A 15,663-nucleotide genomic window follows, 5' to 3' on the forward strand; every position below is an offset into this window, starting at 1 on the left:
TAATTCAAACTGTTAGTTTCTCCGTCCTTCTAGGATTTAGCTGTTAGAATAAACTAGTTTACTTGACCTAATCTGTTTTCCCTTCTAATCCAGTTAGTTAGATAATCTAAATAATCTGTTTTAACTAATAAACCAAAGTATTAGCTAATTTGACCTTTTCTGATTTGATTGCTAATATAGCATTTTAGCTAATTTGTTAATCCAAACTGTTAGCTAAAACGCACAATCCAGTTTAGCTGCCAACACAAGTGTCTCTTTTAGCTTCTAAGATCTTAGCTAACCACCTTTTATATGTGACTCATACTGTTTTAACTGCCGTATTGTTAGCCTAACGTTAGCGGTTTTAGCTGCTATCTGAACTGTTAGCTAACCTAACAGAGTTGGTTTATTTAACTAAAATTCAAATTTCAGAGTTTTAAAACCAGGTATAGCACCAGGGTCAGTCTGATTGTGATTCATATTTTTTACTGACTCACTGATGCAGATTATCAGGTAAAATTTAGTTCTGATTAGCTGGGCTAGCCTTGCTAGTTTTAAATGACTATCACTTGAGAGTGTTACAATCGTCAGCATTTCAGAGTCACGTGCCCATTTCCTGAAATTGAGTTGATAACATGCAGGTTAACATCATTCTAACATCATTCTGCTCTTTAAATATAAGCAGGCTTTACACTGGACTACTCCCCACACCGCAGAGGTGTGGATAAAAGGCTATGATCACACCAGACACTGTCAGAATGGGATGTTTTTTTCATGTTAACCGAATGTAAAACATCAGAACAAAATGTAAAACACTAAAGTTGGAAGTCATGCCGCAAGGGTCAAAGGTCATCTCCGCTATTGCAGCTTTGCTTCATGCCTGTAAAAGTCGACCTGTGCAAGAGGACGTTACGCTAATCCGTCTTTGCTACCCATTCTGACGGCGCCACAGCCGGTGTGACCATGGCCCTGCACAATAACAGCCAACACCAGAACAAACATTAGTCTATATCACCATCAAGCATCCAGTTCATCACATTTACCACGGTCAACTGAGTCAACTTAGTGCCATTAAAAACAAGGGAAAAAGCTGTCTGTAGTGAAAACGAGGCGACAGATCTAAAATGGGCTCGATGCCTTGGCTTGTCTTATTGATTCTGTGGAGTACCGCTTGGTCTTGCACGACACATGAATTAGTACCTTAGGCTATATGGAACCCTAATATATAGCCTGGTACTGTGTCAGTGCCCAGCAGTCACATAATGCTGTCCAGGACTAGCCTACTAAACATCAATAATGCATGGTTGACTTTAATACTATGTAATTCCACAACTGTAAGCGGGCAAGAATCCATCAAAATTTTATTAATGTCTTTATTTCAGCTCAGTGGCGTATTGAATATTTCATGTGATCGACCTGTGGGTCAGGTCAGTCTGTGATTGGCTGAGGACTCCAGGAGGACGGCCCACAAAGGTCCCAGAGGGTAAACCAGGTCACCGTTCTGTGATGAAGCAGTAAAAATCCGATTTGGGTGTTTTTTCTTGTAATTAATTCAAACTTAGTCCTCGGGGTTGTATTTTCAGTATGGAGGTGTAGCTAACGCTCTGGTTTTCTTTTTATTTACTCTGTGTTTCTAGGTTTCTTTTTGTTTCTGTTAAAACGCCAGCCAAGTCAGTACGGTGGGCAGTGTGGTGAGGACCAAGATGAAGCCCCTGGTGTCGGCAGATCTCGGGGCTCCATTGCCGCCGCCACAGAGTTCAAACAAACTCCCACGGAAATTCAGGTTGCGGGATTCCTTTTTCAGTTTATCCCAGAGGTCCGTCGCTCCCTCTTGGCAGTCCGCCAGCGCCGTCGTGGCACAGGAATGGAAGTTATCCCAGTAACTGGCAAGAGAAAACACAGCAAGCGTTAACACCACAAGCTTTGGACTGCAGTGGGAGGCTAGCTTGAATGCATCAAGTTGTCAGGAAGAGCCAAGAGTGGGAGTCGTCCCAGAATCTGGCAACGCAGGGAAAAAGCTTACGAGGACACAGCCGGTGGACTTCGCCTGGTTTATATGTTCCAAACAAATAACTGCACCGTGTTTTCCATCAATATTGGACAAAAAGAGACAAACTTAAGACCGAAAAACAAGCCAGATGACTCTCAGCTCAGAGTCTTCTCTAAATGTGTGAAAGCAAACGTGATGTTTTATGGACTGACTCTGAAACGTTGTGGAAGGTCCATAAAATGGCTTTTAAAGATTCAAACTTCCTTTGATCTACAACCTTCTCTGTTTACGTCCAACTCCTGTTTGGGACGAAAGCTTTTTCGTTTGGTTTTCTTAAAGCAAGTAAAAGTACTTTAATATTTTCCATCCTTTCCTACCCTCCTTCTTCCTTTTATTTCCTCCCATTACCCTCTTTTTTGAAACTCCCTGCTTCAGTTTTCCTTCACTCTCGGCTGGTTTGATGTTTTATTCATACCGAGGCATCTTCCATACGTTCTCTCGAGCTTCTCTTTGCTGATTCCTGCCTCTCTTTTCTTCTTCATGTGCATTTTCCTATTTTTTCTTTGTCTCCCTCCCTCCCTTTTTAATCGTCTTTGTCCAGCTCGGTTCCAGTTAATGTAAAGATGACACCAGCCCGCTGAAACGCACACACCGAGCGTATCTAATCCAATCTTCCAATCTGCTCTTATTGATGTTGACCTCTTGAACCAAACCGTGTCGAAACTCCTTCTCAAAGCAATTAACGCGTGTGTGTGTGTGTGGAGGCGTATTAACGCCGCCTCCCGCCACGCCTCGACTCCGTTGTGATGGAGCTGTCACTGAATTAAAAAGTCATGTGTGGAGATGTGGGGGGCTCCTTGCTGCAGTGTGCCATCTGGTGCCCACCCGGTTTAGGTGGTGGTGTGAGCTGAGGATTAAAGCAAGTGGGGGGGGGGCTGCACATGTGCACACTCCCCCACTAACTGCACCCCCCATAAGACCCCATTTCCTCCCTCAGGGGCTGTGGTTGAATCACTCATATTCTTTTCTCTGTGTTAGAGGCTCAGTGTAAACACTGCCTTCAAATATTTGGTGAAAACTGAGTAAAAACAAGGATTTCTGCCTTCCTTTAACCCTCTAACGTCCTGCTCTGCCTTTATTCACTGACTGTACTCAGGTTAGTGGAAGTGAACCTACCTGAACCGTCTCTAAAAGTTGCTTCAGGTACGTAAAGCTAAAAGAATGACATCACTTTTAGCTTTGATTCTGATTATTATTGTCAAAAGTAGATTAAAAGATGCAAAGAAACATTTTTTCTTTGCTTTTTTCTCAGTGCAAAGTTAAAAGGATTAAATATTAAATGTGTAAAACAAAGAAATGCTCGAAAAGAAATGCTAGAAAACAAACCCAAACTGGAGCGATTTATTCAGCTCCTTCAAGCTATGACCTCTAACCTCTCATTTTTATGTGATTCCATGATGTTTTCCTGCCTTTAAATCACATATTTACACAATTTACTGCTAATTCATTATAATCGGGGGGATTAGATCTCGAGTTCTCACTCATGAGATGTATATAGAGCATAAATTGTTATATTATTCTAAGACTCCTCCATGTTATCTTCTTTTTTTAATGAGTTTCTTTCACATAAAAGATACAGAAAACGCTCCTTTGCATGTTTTTGTATCTGGAGCTCGCTGGGTCACCGAAGATGGAAAGTATCGCAGCTAAATCCGTCACAAATCAGCTGCAACAAAAGGTGGCAGCACCATGAATATGTTCCAGTCAGCCTCAAACTCAGCACGTGCACATCTACAAATAAAAGGTCAAAAGAAGCTCCCGCTGATGTGGCTGTTATTGATCAGACTGCTTTCACAGCCACAACCTGGACATGATGAGCCCCAGAGAATAATCTATTTAATTATCATTTATTTTCATTGGTTAAAAGCTCCCGAGAGCAAAATAAAAAGTTCATAAATATAATTTAACTATGATTTTTCTCTAACAAAAAAATCTAAAAAAACCAAATTATTAATAGTTATTTTCTGAAAAATAACTAAATACAAGTTTGAACTTTAGTCTGGAGATGCAGTGAGATTATAAATCCAAAAATATCAGGATATTTGTTTTTATCCACATTTTGGCTTTAAAAGTACTTGGTTAGGTTTAGGAAAAGATGACAGTTTCAGAACATTAAACCGGTTTTATATGGCGCATTGAATCTGTTGCTAAAGGATACTTTCTGTGATGCCAGTTTTCCAGAAAAACAAGCTGTTGCCAAAGTTGTTGACCCATTGATCCTCATCTCAGTTACCCGACTTCCTACTTTGACTTCTGTTATATTCACAACAGACACAAGACGCCGCCTCCTCCTTTATAACAACAAACCTTCGCTTCCCGGAGACGACACAACTTTAAACTCACATCTAAAGACAAAGTCACTGAGTTTTAATTCACAGATTAAAGATTTCACAAAGACTCCAGATCTCACAAGGGTCACTATTTATAAGACAACAACTAGATTTGTCTGAGATTATTTCCCATCATGCACCTGGTGAAAATTCCTAACAGCAGCGAAGTCGACCGATGAGCAGCTTTTAGCCACAGCTGCACTGTTGGATGTGAACGCGACCGTCCAGCTGAACCGTGCGCATGTTTTTTAGCCTCGTCGCCATGGTTACTCTCAGCCGCAGCTTCCCCTGCTTCCTGTTTGGAAGTGACCACAGCGCACGTGTTGAATGAGTCACTGAACGACACAATTTGCACGAAACAAGACGAAAACGTGTGATGTGAGAAAGAAACGCCTTAAAACAGCCTGACACCAAACGACCGAACTCTCTTTCATTCAAACTACTTTGAAATCGCTTGAAAAATCGTCTTTTGTTGTCAATGACATAAAACAATTTGTGTGGCTGCTTCGTGTCTTTTTACGGGAGGAAAGTTTTGAAAGTCTTTGCTTGTGGAAAAAAGGAAACACTTAAATACTTTATATTATACTTTATGTGCATTTTAGCACATTTGTGATGGATCTCTGGGATGCAAAGAAAAGTCGACCTTAAAAGCTCTCATTTCTTCCATTGACTGTTGTGTAGTTTTGCAGCATTTGAAGTGATTGTGAGGGGAAAAGAGGCTGGGTGAGGAGCATTGTCTGTTGCTGTGTAACACCTACTTGCAGATCTTGTGCAGGTTCTCCCTGTCGTCCAGGTCCTGGGGATAGTTGGCCATGTTGTCCCCCAACTGAATCAGACAGTCCGAGAAACCCTTAAACACAGAATCACATTGACCAGCACTGACCAGCGCCGTCTGCAACACAGCGACTGCAGGGGGGAGGAAGGGGAAGAAAGGGGGAGGAATCAGACAAGAATGTCTTTAATGACATGTAGCTCATACCAGAGTAACAACATTACAACAGGTTAAATTAATCTACTTATGCTAAAAGGCCTCTTCAACCTCTTTGTTCTCTTTTTTAAAATATATCTATAATTAAACTTTTTCTGCACCAATAAAACAACGTTTCCTCTCATGATATCAAAACTTCACTCATTCAACAGACACTTCATGTAGAGAAGTGATCTCTAACCTGGGGGTTGTGAAGTCAGACTGTTCTGGTGGAAAAGTTTGGTAACAACTGACCTAAAGGAAGTGGAATTCCTGTTTACTTCACATGATAGAAAATACAGCGTCATCAGCAAACAGATTGATTTAATTTAAGATGAAAATCCGCCTGTGAAGAGCACAGAATGCAAGAACAGAGAGAGCATGGAGGTAAAAACAGCTGATCTTAATAACTTCAACCCCAAACATTCTTATAAAAATACAGCAAAAAGAAAGAAAAACAGAAACAACAGAAACTACCCAACCCTTCAGCCCCAGGATGTATTTCCACCTTAAAAAGACACCTTTCTACTGCAACTTTCAGCCCAAACTGAAAGATTTTGGGCTCTACGGGTAAAAGATACCAAATGGAAACATCACCAAGAAGTTTCTGTTGAGATCTGATCATAAATGGATTCATTTTTATGCTGATAAGTGGAAGTTAATGATGCTGCAGGTCAAACATTGCGCCAGAAATTATGCAAAAACCTTCAAAAGGTGGTGATTTATAGTAAATCACAGGAGCTCTGAGTGCAGTCATGTGTGAATCTTTTCGAGCTTCAGAAACTTCCCGGAAACTATTTTAGGGATGTCAGGGTCTCGAATCCTCAGATTACAAGATGACCTTTTCTGATTTCCTGTTTTTAGTGTTTTCAAATATCAGACAACAGAATGGCGCCACCCTCAGCTGAGTTTTCCAAAGCCAAAGTCTGGAATAAGACCCCAAGGTGAGCTGAAGAGAAGACGTCTAGGATGCAGAGCAGGAACAAAATGGAGGAAAAGGAGGAGGAAGTTTAAAGCGTTTCTTCCTTTAATCATCAGGAGAAATGTGAGATCTCTGGTGGATAAAATGGACGAACATGGAGCCCTGATGAGGACAAAGCAGGAATATCAGGCAGAGACCTGGCTGCAGGAACAACTCTAACAGCTCTCTGCTCAGCTTTAAGACTATCCGGGCAGACAGAGACTGCAGACAGAGCGCTAACAGTAAAGGAGGAGGATCACAGAGCTGGTTAACAACAGATGGTGGAATCCTGGACCTGGCTGCAGGAACAACTCTAACAGCTCTCTGCTCAGCTTTAAGACTATCCGGGCAGACAGAGACTGCAGACAGAGCGCTAACAGTAAAGGAGGAGGATCACAGAGCTGGTTAACAACAGATGGTGGAATCCTGGACCTGGCTGCAGGAACAACTCTAACAGCTCTCTGCTCAGCTTTAAGACTATCTGGGCAGACAGAGACTGCAGACAGAGCGCTAACAGTAAAGGAGGAGGATCACAGAGCTGGTTAACAACAGATGGTGGAATCCTGGACCTGGCTGCAGGAACAACTCTAACAGCTCTCTGCTCAGCTTTAAGACTATCCGGGCAGACAGAGACTGCAGACAGAGCGCTAACAGTAAAGGAGGAGGATCACAGAGCTGGTTAGCAACAGATGGTGGAATCCTGGACCTGGCTGCAGGAACAACTCTAACAGCTCTCTGCTCAGCTTTAAGACTATCCGGGCAGACAGAGACTGCAGACAGAGCGCTAACAGTAAAGGAGGAGGATCACAGAGCTGGTTAACAACAGATGGTGGAATCCTGGACCTGGCTGCAGGAACAACTCTAACAGCTGTCTGCTCAGCTTTAAGACTATCCGGGCAGACAGAGACTGCAGACAGAGCGCTAACAGTAAAGGAGGAGGATCACAGAGCTGGTTAACAACAGATGGTGGAATCCTGGAGCGTCTCTGCAGCCCAGATGTTGAACTGCTGGCTGTGAGTTTCTGTCTCAGTTCACCTGAGTTACCTGCTGACGCTGTGTGTGACATCATCAGCTGAGTTGTTGCTAAGCAACAGAAACAACAGCCCAACCCACTGATGGAGACCTCTGAAGGTTGCCACAGATCTGACGCGTGCCCCTGATGTCAAACATTTCTTCTACCAATCTCTGTTGAGCTCCGCCCTCTTCGGCCATAAAACAGCAACAGTAGCACGATATTTGCTTTTGTTTTGCCATGTCTAAGATCAATAAGGAATTAGCGATAGCTGTGCTTCCTTTTCACCGTTCAGCTCGTGTGCAAAACATCACAAACCGATAAAGGTATCTTTGTCCATAAAGTTGGACACATTTGAATAGTTTGTTTGCGATAGTGTCCGATTGTAGTGACGTTTATTGTCTTTATCGGTAGAAAACAGTGATGCAGAGTTAGCTGCCAGGAGGAAGAGGCCCAGGTGGCGTTAGCCTCAGTCCTCAGTGTCCTTTCATGGTTTATTCATCAGGGCTTTAGCTTAAATCATCCAACTGACTGCTCCAAGAGGCTGTGGGAAACAAACTATTGGCACATGCTACATATTTATTTATTATTATGTTATTTAGACCAAAATGCTTCCGAACTTTTCTTTAAAATGACTGTTCTTTTAAGAAGGAGCTGAATTTCATTCTAAAGTTTGACTTTTAAACAGCATCGCCTGAGGCTCCTTAAAAGGCTTTTTATAAAAAAAAAAAGAGGATTTGTGAAGTTTAAGTTGAAGGATTAATGCATTTCTAAATTCTGCTACAGTTAAGTTGCTTTTCAGGTTAAATTTAACCCAAACTCAGTCGGTAAATTTGAATCCTTTTAAGCAAACGACACCGGCAGAGCAAAAATAACCCAAATATTCCATCGTTGTGTCTAATTCTTCTTCTTCTGTGGTGTTTCACAGCAGCTAAAGGTAAGGAACTAATGATCAGTTATTATTACACCCTGATAATGTTCTTCGAATCAGGAAATTCACTCTTGTGGTCACATTTATGTTGATATATGAGGTTTTTATTGCTTTAATCAGGTTGATATTCCTCCTGGATGGAGCTACTTTCTAAAAGGAGGATTACGTGGAAAAATTCTGTCATATTTCATTAGATAAAACAGATTAGATTTATACTTTATTCATCGAACACGGGGGAATTGACTTGTCACAGCAGCACGAAAGGATCTGTAAGAACTATCTGTAACCTGCAGGAAAAACCCTGTGCAGAAACAATGTGTTGCCGTGGAAACAGGAGAAACACAAAGTGACGCTCCACCTCCTGACGTCACATCAGCAAAAGGAGGAACCACGCCTCCACCCGCCTCCACCCGGCCGCACGCCGCCTCCATCCGGCCACACGCCGCCTCCACCCGCCTCCACCCGGCCTCACACCGCCTCCACCCGGCCACACGCCGCCTCCACCCGGCCGCACGCCGCCTCCACCCGGCCGCACGCCCCCTCCACCCGGCCGCACACCGCCTCCACCCGGCCGCACGCCGCCTCCACCCGGCCGCACACCGCCTCCACCCGGCCGCACGCCGCCTCCACCCGGCCGCACACCGCCTCCACCCGGCCGCACACCGCCTCCACCCGGCCACACACCGCCTCTAACCGCACCCCCCCTTTACACGACCTCTGCTAACAGAGAGCGTGGTTCGTTAGGCAGGGGATCGGCCTGATTGATTGGTTTGGATAATAACGAGGCTGCTGTCCGGTTCCGCTCGATCAGGCTGTGGACTAACACAGCGTGACGTGTAGGACACGACGCGGCTGTTAGAGGACGGCGAGGGGGGGGGGGGTCAACTCAGCACATCTGCAGCAGCAGCGAAAGATCTCCATCAGCTTCAGCTGAAATAGCTGCATGTTACAGCTGCAGTAAGCAGCGTTTTTATGATAAAAGACAGAAAAGAGAGCAGGAGGCAGCAGATGTGACTCTTTAAATGTGTCTTTGCAGAAACTTTAACTTTAACTGGACCTTTAATAAGCAGAGAGGTCATTTCATGGTGTTTATCCTGCAGAATCCTGCAGAAGGATCTGCTGGGGTTCCTCAACTTCTCCACAAAGAGAGTAAAACAGGATTCTTCCCTCCACTGGACAGTTAATTAATTCATCTTAAATCTGTTCATGATGAAAAACTGAACTACGAATAAAGTTTGAAAGGTTCAAAGTTGATCAATCTGGGGTTTTCTTCCTGTATTGTTTCCTTAACTGAGCTCTTTTTGTTCCACCCTCACTTCCTGTTTCTAAGTTTTTAAGAAGTTTCTTCTTTATTCATCAGTTCTTCTTTCAGGTCGGAGTCACTAAATGTTCTTAATTATCCTCTTTAACCATCTCACCTGCGTTCATTCACCTCTTTCTGGATATTTTCTGGCTTTTCTTCAACCTTCCTGTTCATTCTCAGGTTGTTTCTGCTCATTTCTCAGAGATCAGATTTTCTTTTCTTTATCAGATTTGTTTCATTTCCGGTCAAAAGCATCTTTGGTTCTTTATTCCTGACTTTAACTCTCAGCTCTTTTCCTCCAACTTGATGGAAAACATCAGTCGTTTAAAGCAATATCCTTAAAAAAATCACTTTAAATACTTTGTCTACTGCAGTTTTAAAGCTTATTTTGAATATTACAGTTAAATATATAAAGTTTTTATCTGAAAAATCAAATAAAAAGTTGCTGAAACATGCTGACTGGACCTAAATGAGCCCAACTCCATCATTATTAAGTCATTTTATTAAATATTGTGTATTTTCTTCGACCCATTTACTTATTTATCATTATTTTTTTAACTGTTAAACCTTATTTCTCTGTTGTTGGATCATTTCTTATGATTTGTGTTTTATTCTGAGTTAAAATTTAATTTGTGCCATAAATAATAACAACATTTCTGCAATTAGTCCCATTTTGACTGTTGAATCACATTTAATGAGCCACAAAGTCCATATTTTGGGGCTGAAGCAGCGTCCGACTGACTGGAGATCAGCTCTCATCCTGAATGCTTCTGTTTTCTACTTTTTAAATGTTTAAATACCTTTTTGAGGCTTTTTCTAACCTCATTAAGGTTAGAAAACAGCTTGATCCTGTTCTAACGTATCTCATCCAAACATAATGGAGCTCTCCTGTATTTTTGGGCCTTTATTTGTCAGTTTTTTATTTGATCTTCTCACTTTAATCTTAATTTATCCATCAGAACGTCTTTAATCAGCCCAGTTGAAGTGGATCCACCTCACAGCCTGTTCCAGACGGAGCTGAAAGCTTTTATTTTATCTTATTTTTTATTCTGCTGTCGCAGCACATTAAGGGTCAAACCACTAAGCTGTGGAGGTTTTCACACAGCAAACCGAAGGCCTCAGAGAGTTCATTGGAGGCAGAAGAAAGAAGAAGAAGCATCAAACCGTCGTAATACTGGAGGTCAAATAAAATAAAAGTCATTTTTACTTTTTCCTGTTTGAATCCATCGAAGAACTCATGAAAACTACAGTAGTTCAATTTTTTATCGTTTGGTTGGAAAAATAATAAATGCATCTAAAAAAAAATAGACTTTATTAATAAATGTGAGATAAAATGATGATTCAGCTCCTGACCAGCCTCAGTTCTTTAACCTTTAAAGTGTCCTGATCAACAGTTCTGCAGCTTTCTGAAGCTCTTTCACAGTTTTTCACAGTTTTTCTTTGGACATTTTCTGCTTTTTCTCTCATCTTCAGTCCTTGTTCCTGAGCATTTTCAGTGTTTTTTCTTTGTTCAGCCACTGAACTCCGAGCTATGAAGCATTCAGGCAGAAAAAAGGCTCCTAACTCAAGGGATGAACCAGTGTTGTGTCGACACAGAACAGACAACTTAGCAAAGAAGCCATTTTAAACTGGATCTTTAGGCTCTTTGTTACCAGCAGCCTGTCACAAAGACACATCATTTGTTCCCATTTCTTTAGCTGCATCTATGAAAAACAGCAAAGAAAACACAGTTTGACAGACAGAAAATAGGATTTCTGCAGCAACAAGGTGATTCCCAAAGAGCTATTAGCTGAAAACTTGGCATATCTCAGCATGGTGTGCAGTGTGTCCTTAAAACATTTGAGGAAACTGGACAAGTGGAGGACAAAAGAAGAAGTGTCAGGCCTAAAAAACTATCTCCAGCAGATGAACAGGATCTGAAAGTGATGTCCTTAAGAAAGAGGAAAAAATCCAGCTGTGACCTGACAGGACCTGAGAGATGCATCTGGACCTTCAGCTGATCCATCTACTGTTGGCCCAAGCCTCATCAGAAATGGTCTCCATGGAAGGGTGGCTGTCAAGAAGCCGTTCTTAAGGAAGGGAAACAGGGAGAAAAGGCTGAGCTGTGCCAAATGACACAAGAAGTGGACTGAAAATCAGTGGCAACAGGTCTTATGGAGGGATGAATCCTCCCCAGAGCCCGGACCTCAACATTATTGAAGCAGTGTGGGATCATCTGACAGAGAACGGAACAAAAGGCAGCCCACATCCAAAGAAGAGCTTTGGGGTGTCCTTCAAGAAGCCTGGAGAACTATTCCTGAAGACTCCTTAAAGAAATGACAGAAACCTCGTCTCAGAGGGTTCAGGCTGTGTTGGAGAATAAAGGAGCTCAGACCAGATATTCACTTTAAAGCTGCTGAGAACTGATAAAAACTCTGTTTCTGCCTCAGATTCTGGGTTTATGTTCATGTTTCAACATGTTTCAGTGAATCTCTGCAGCTGCTTCCTGGTTTTATGGAAATATTTAATCAGGACTTTTGAACAGTTTTAATTTGATAATGAATTTGTTTACATTAATGTTATAAACAAATCACTTTGTTTACTATAAATAAAATAATGTTACATGTAATAGAAATGAATGAAAATATAATGACAGCAACATAAACTATAAACTAAAAATAAATAATAAATGTATTTTTATCTATTTCTTTTTTTCATTTAATTTATTTAAATTAATTTAAATTAAATTTTGCAGCTCAGTTTTTAACAGTTATTTCATCCTTTTAATATCTAACCTCTTATTTCTGCACATTATGTGTTGCTGTTCTTAAAATATTCTGATTTAAAATGTTATTTTGTTGTTTTTATGCGTTTAAAATCCTTTAAACATGCTGAATCCCCCCCCCCCAGCTGCACGTGTTTTAATGTAATCTGAACGAGAGAAACTCCTCCTCTGTCTCTCTGCATTTTGGAGGATTACATCATCTCTCACTAATATCTGCATGTCGCTGCACGCGGAACTGTCGCGAGCTCATCGATTCTTTCACTGAAAAAACGTTTCTTTCATTCCGAGTTTATTTCGATTCAAAACATTAAGATTAAGAATAAAAATGAGGGAAAAACCTTTAAAAAAGCGGAATGAAACGAATTAAATTATATAAATTCCTGCGTCTTTCTTTCTTTCTTTCTTTCTTTCTTTCTTTCTTTCTTTCTTTCTTTCTTTCTTTCTTTCTTTCTTTCTTTCTTTCTTCTGGTTGTTTGGAATCATAAAGACTCATTAATTATTAATAAAGATTTAAAACGCATCTGACTCCATTTTTAGCTTTAATTTGGCTCATTTTTGGCTCCTTTTTGGCTAATTTTTGGCTCTTTTTTTGTGTTTTAGGCATAAAAACTATTTTTTTCTTTCAGTTTGGACATAAAAATAGTAAAATAACTTTATTTTATTCACGGTCTGAAGTCTGTTTTTATTCGTTTTATCTTTTCATTTTAATTTCTGCAGAAATCCATCTGATCCTTTTCTACATTTTCAGCTTTATTTGTGAGGGAAACCAGGACGGTCCCGCGCGAAACGGACGCGCGCACACATTTTCTTTGTAAATTATTTTTCGTTCACGCCTCTCATCGGGCACTCATTCACCCCACCTCCACACGCACGCACGCACACGCACACTGTTGCCTGCAGTGTGTGGATGCCAGAAGCAGCATGTTGGAGCTTCACGCCGCGGACACACCCACCACCGACACGCACGAGGCCATTTTCCGTGCGTAAAAACCCACAATAAAGAAGCTTAAAATATATCAAGCTGTGTTTAAACTCCAAACTGAGGATTCTGTGCAACATTTGTGAGTTTTTAACAGATTTAAAGATCCTGAAAGTGTTTTTAAACCTTTTTATAGATTCAGGTGGAACAAAGCCGAGAATTTACACTGAAATCAGATGATTAATCGCTTTAATTCGCTTTAATTCGGTTTAACTCGACTCTTCTGTTAAAAGAAGCAGATTTCTCTCTGTTTTCTTTATTCTTCTCTCCTCACTTTCTCTCTTCTGTTTCCTCTCTAACAAAAGCACCGAGAAGGATTCTGCATCCTGAATAATTCAGCATTTCACACACACACCGCCACACTCAGACACGCACGCGCAGCACGGCTCTCCTCCACGGTGGCGTTACGCAACGCAACAGCACCAAACAACAACCAGCTCCATGTTTCTGCTCACAGAGCCGCAGTTTACCGTTTCCAGATATTAGACGCGTCCCGGCAGGAGGGACGCGACTAAGTCCTGCTGCGGGTCCAGCAGCCTGAAAACCCAAAGCCCGCGAGGACACACGCGAGCTTCAGCATTAATAAAGCCGAAAGAGAAGGTGTCATTTTCTGCGCGCGTAAGGCTGGTGCATGAGCAATTTTGCGCGTGCGCAAAGAGAAAATTGAATAGATAAATTTAAATTTTTTTATTCGTTTGTTTTATCTTAAATAATAACAATAATAGTAATGGAAATAAAGGGAGGGTTTTATTTCTTTCCGTCCTCCGACGGCTTGGGGTGTGACGCCGCTGCCCCGCGCACACTGCGGCGCGAGGCTCCCGCACGCACCCCGCAAAACCCGACATTTTTTAAGCGTCTAATTGCTGTGATTTATTTCATCTTTCCGGGACAATTTCAGTGGTTTTCTGTCCTCCTTCCGCTCAGTTTTCTCCCCTCAGCTTCTCTGGCAATAAAACACGAACAAAAATCTCAGAATGTGACCAAAAATAAATGAAATTAGTCCTGAAATGAACATTTAAACCGTGACAGAAACAGAGATTTACAGGCTGGAGGAAGAAAATGCTGCAAATGTCTCCAGTTTGGGACAACCGAGGGGGGAGGGGGGGGAGGGAGGGGGCATTCCCCTTGTTAGCGCACACACACGTGCACACGCATGCACGCACGCAGCCAGTCACACGCTCTAAATGTGGAGTGTAAAAGAGGAGCCGCTGCCAGAAAGAGAGCTGCAGATTATTTTTAGAAGAGAAAAACTAAATGATTAAAAACGGATAAAAGTCACGCGCACGCGGAGGTTTTTTAAAACTAAAAGTGATGAATATTACAAAAGAAAACATATAAATGAATATAAATTCGTTTGAATTTGTTTTTAAAGAAAGAAAATTAGATTTGATGAATGATAAAAATCTGATTATTATCCTGGAAACTGTGAAATAAAATCGAAATAAACGAGAAGCCGCGTGCGCGCTGCTCACCTATGTGAAGAGCGAGAAAGAGTGCGAGGCATCTGGAGGACCAGGTTACTCCCATCCTCTGCGTCCGCCTCTCACCATGAGAGCACAGGTTCACAAAGTTGGAGAGCCGCAGAGGAGGAGCCGCACATTCCCCGCAAAACACCCGCAAACAGCTACATCCAACACGGCCGAGTCCTCCGCCCGCTGCCCGGCTTCTCCTCCTCTTCCTCCTCCTTCTTCTTCTGCTCTCTTCAGTCGTGTCGCTTCTTGGCTCCGCGCTGCTCTTCTTCTCCGCTGCGCTGCGCTCTGCGCTCTCACACCGTTTTACGCGTCCCGACAGAGAAAAGAACAGGGAGGGAGAAGCCCCTCCCTCCATCCTCCATCCCTCCATCCTCCATCCCTCCATCCTCCCTCCATCCATCCCTCCATCCATCGCTTTCATTTTTTCTGCTTTTATTGTTCTCTCCTTTTTAATTTCACACATTTCTGAGTAAAAATCTCTCATTCAAAGTCCTGTTGAACGCAGAAATAAACCGTTTCTGCAGGTTCATTTTCTCTGTTTATTCATAAAATTCATAAAATGCTTTAATATCAGCCAATAAAAGATAATAAAAGATGATAAAAGATAATAAAATGAAAGGCCTCTTCCTTCCAAACACACGGAAACAGCTTAGATAAGATTAATTTACAATATGAATTCATTAAATACTGTATATATATCATAGATTAATACGAAATAAAAATAAATAATAATATTTCGGACAGCCAGCTGATCTGAGGCTGCTCTCTGATTGGTTGGAGCACGGACACGCCCCCTTTCCAACGGGTTTTTTATTTAGTGAAACATTAAATGTGTGTTTGACGCGTTTTAATCAGATTTTACCGTCAATAATCAGCCAATCAGCCACATTTCACAGCTCAGAAATGTTCCTTTAA

At 41.8% G+C, this 15,663-nt stretch overlaps 1 protein-coding gene across 1 annotated transcript; it reads right to left on the reverse strand.

Moving 5' to 3' along the window:
- Positions 1 to 1,588: 1,588 nt before the first annotated feature.
- On the reverse strand, positions 1,589 to 15,049 carry nrn1a (neuritin 1a). The gene is made up of 3 exons (XM_072379031.1): positions 14,749 to 15,049; positions 5,118 to 5,265; positions 1,589 to 1,862 (listed from the first exon to the last, which is right to left on the reverse strand). The coding sequence occupies exons 1-3, from the start codon at positions 14,801 to 14,803 to the stop codon at positions 1,634 to 1,636; spliced, it is 432 nt and encodes a 143-aa protein (XP_072235132.1). The 5' UTR covers positions 14,804 to 15,049; the 3' UTR covers positions 1,589 to 1,633.
- Positions 15,050 to 15,663: the final 614 nt, after the last annotated feature.

The sequence above is a fragment of the Leuresthes tenuis genome, unplaced genomic scaffold, assembly GCF_036924035.1.
Source record: "Leuresthes tenuis unplaced genomic scaffold, fLeuTen1.0.hap1 SCAF_24, whole genome shotgun sequence".
NCBI classification, from domain to species: Eukaryota; Metazoa; Chordata; class Actinopteri; order Atheriniformes; family Atherinopsidae; genus Leuresthes; species Leuresthes tenuis.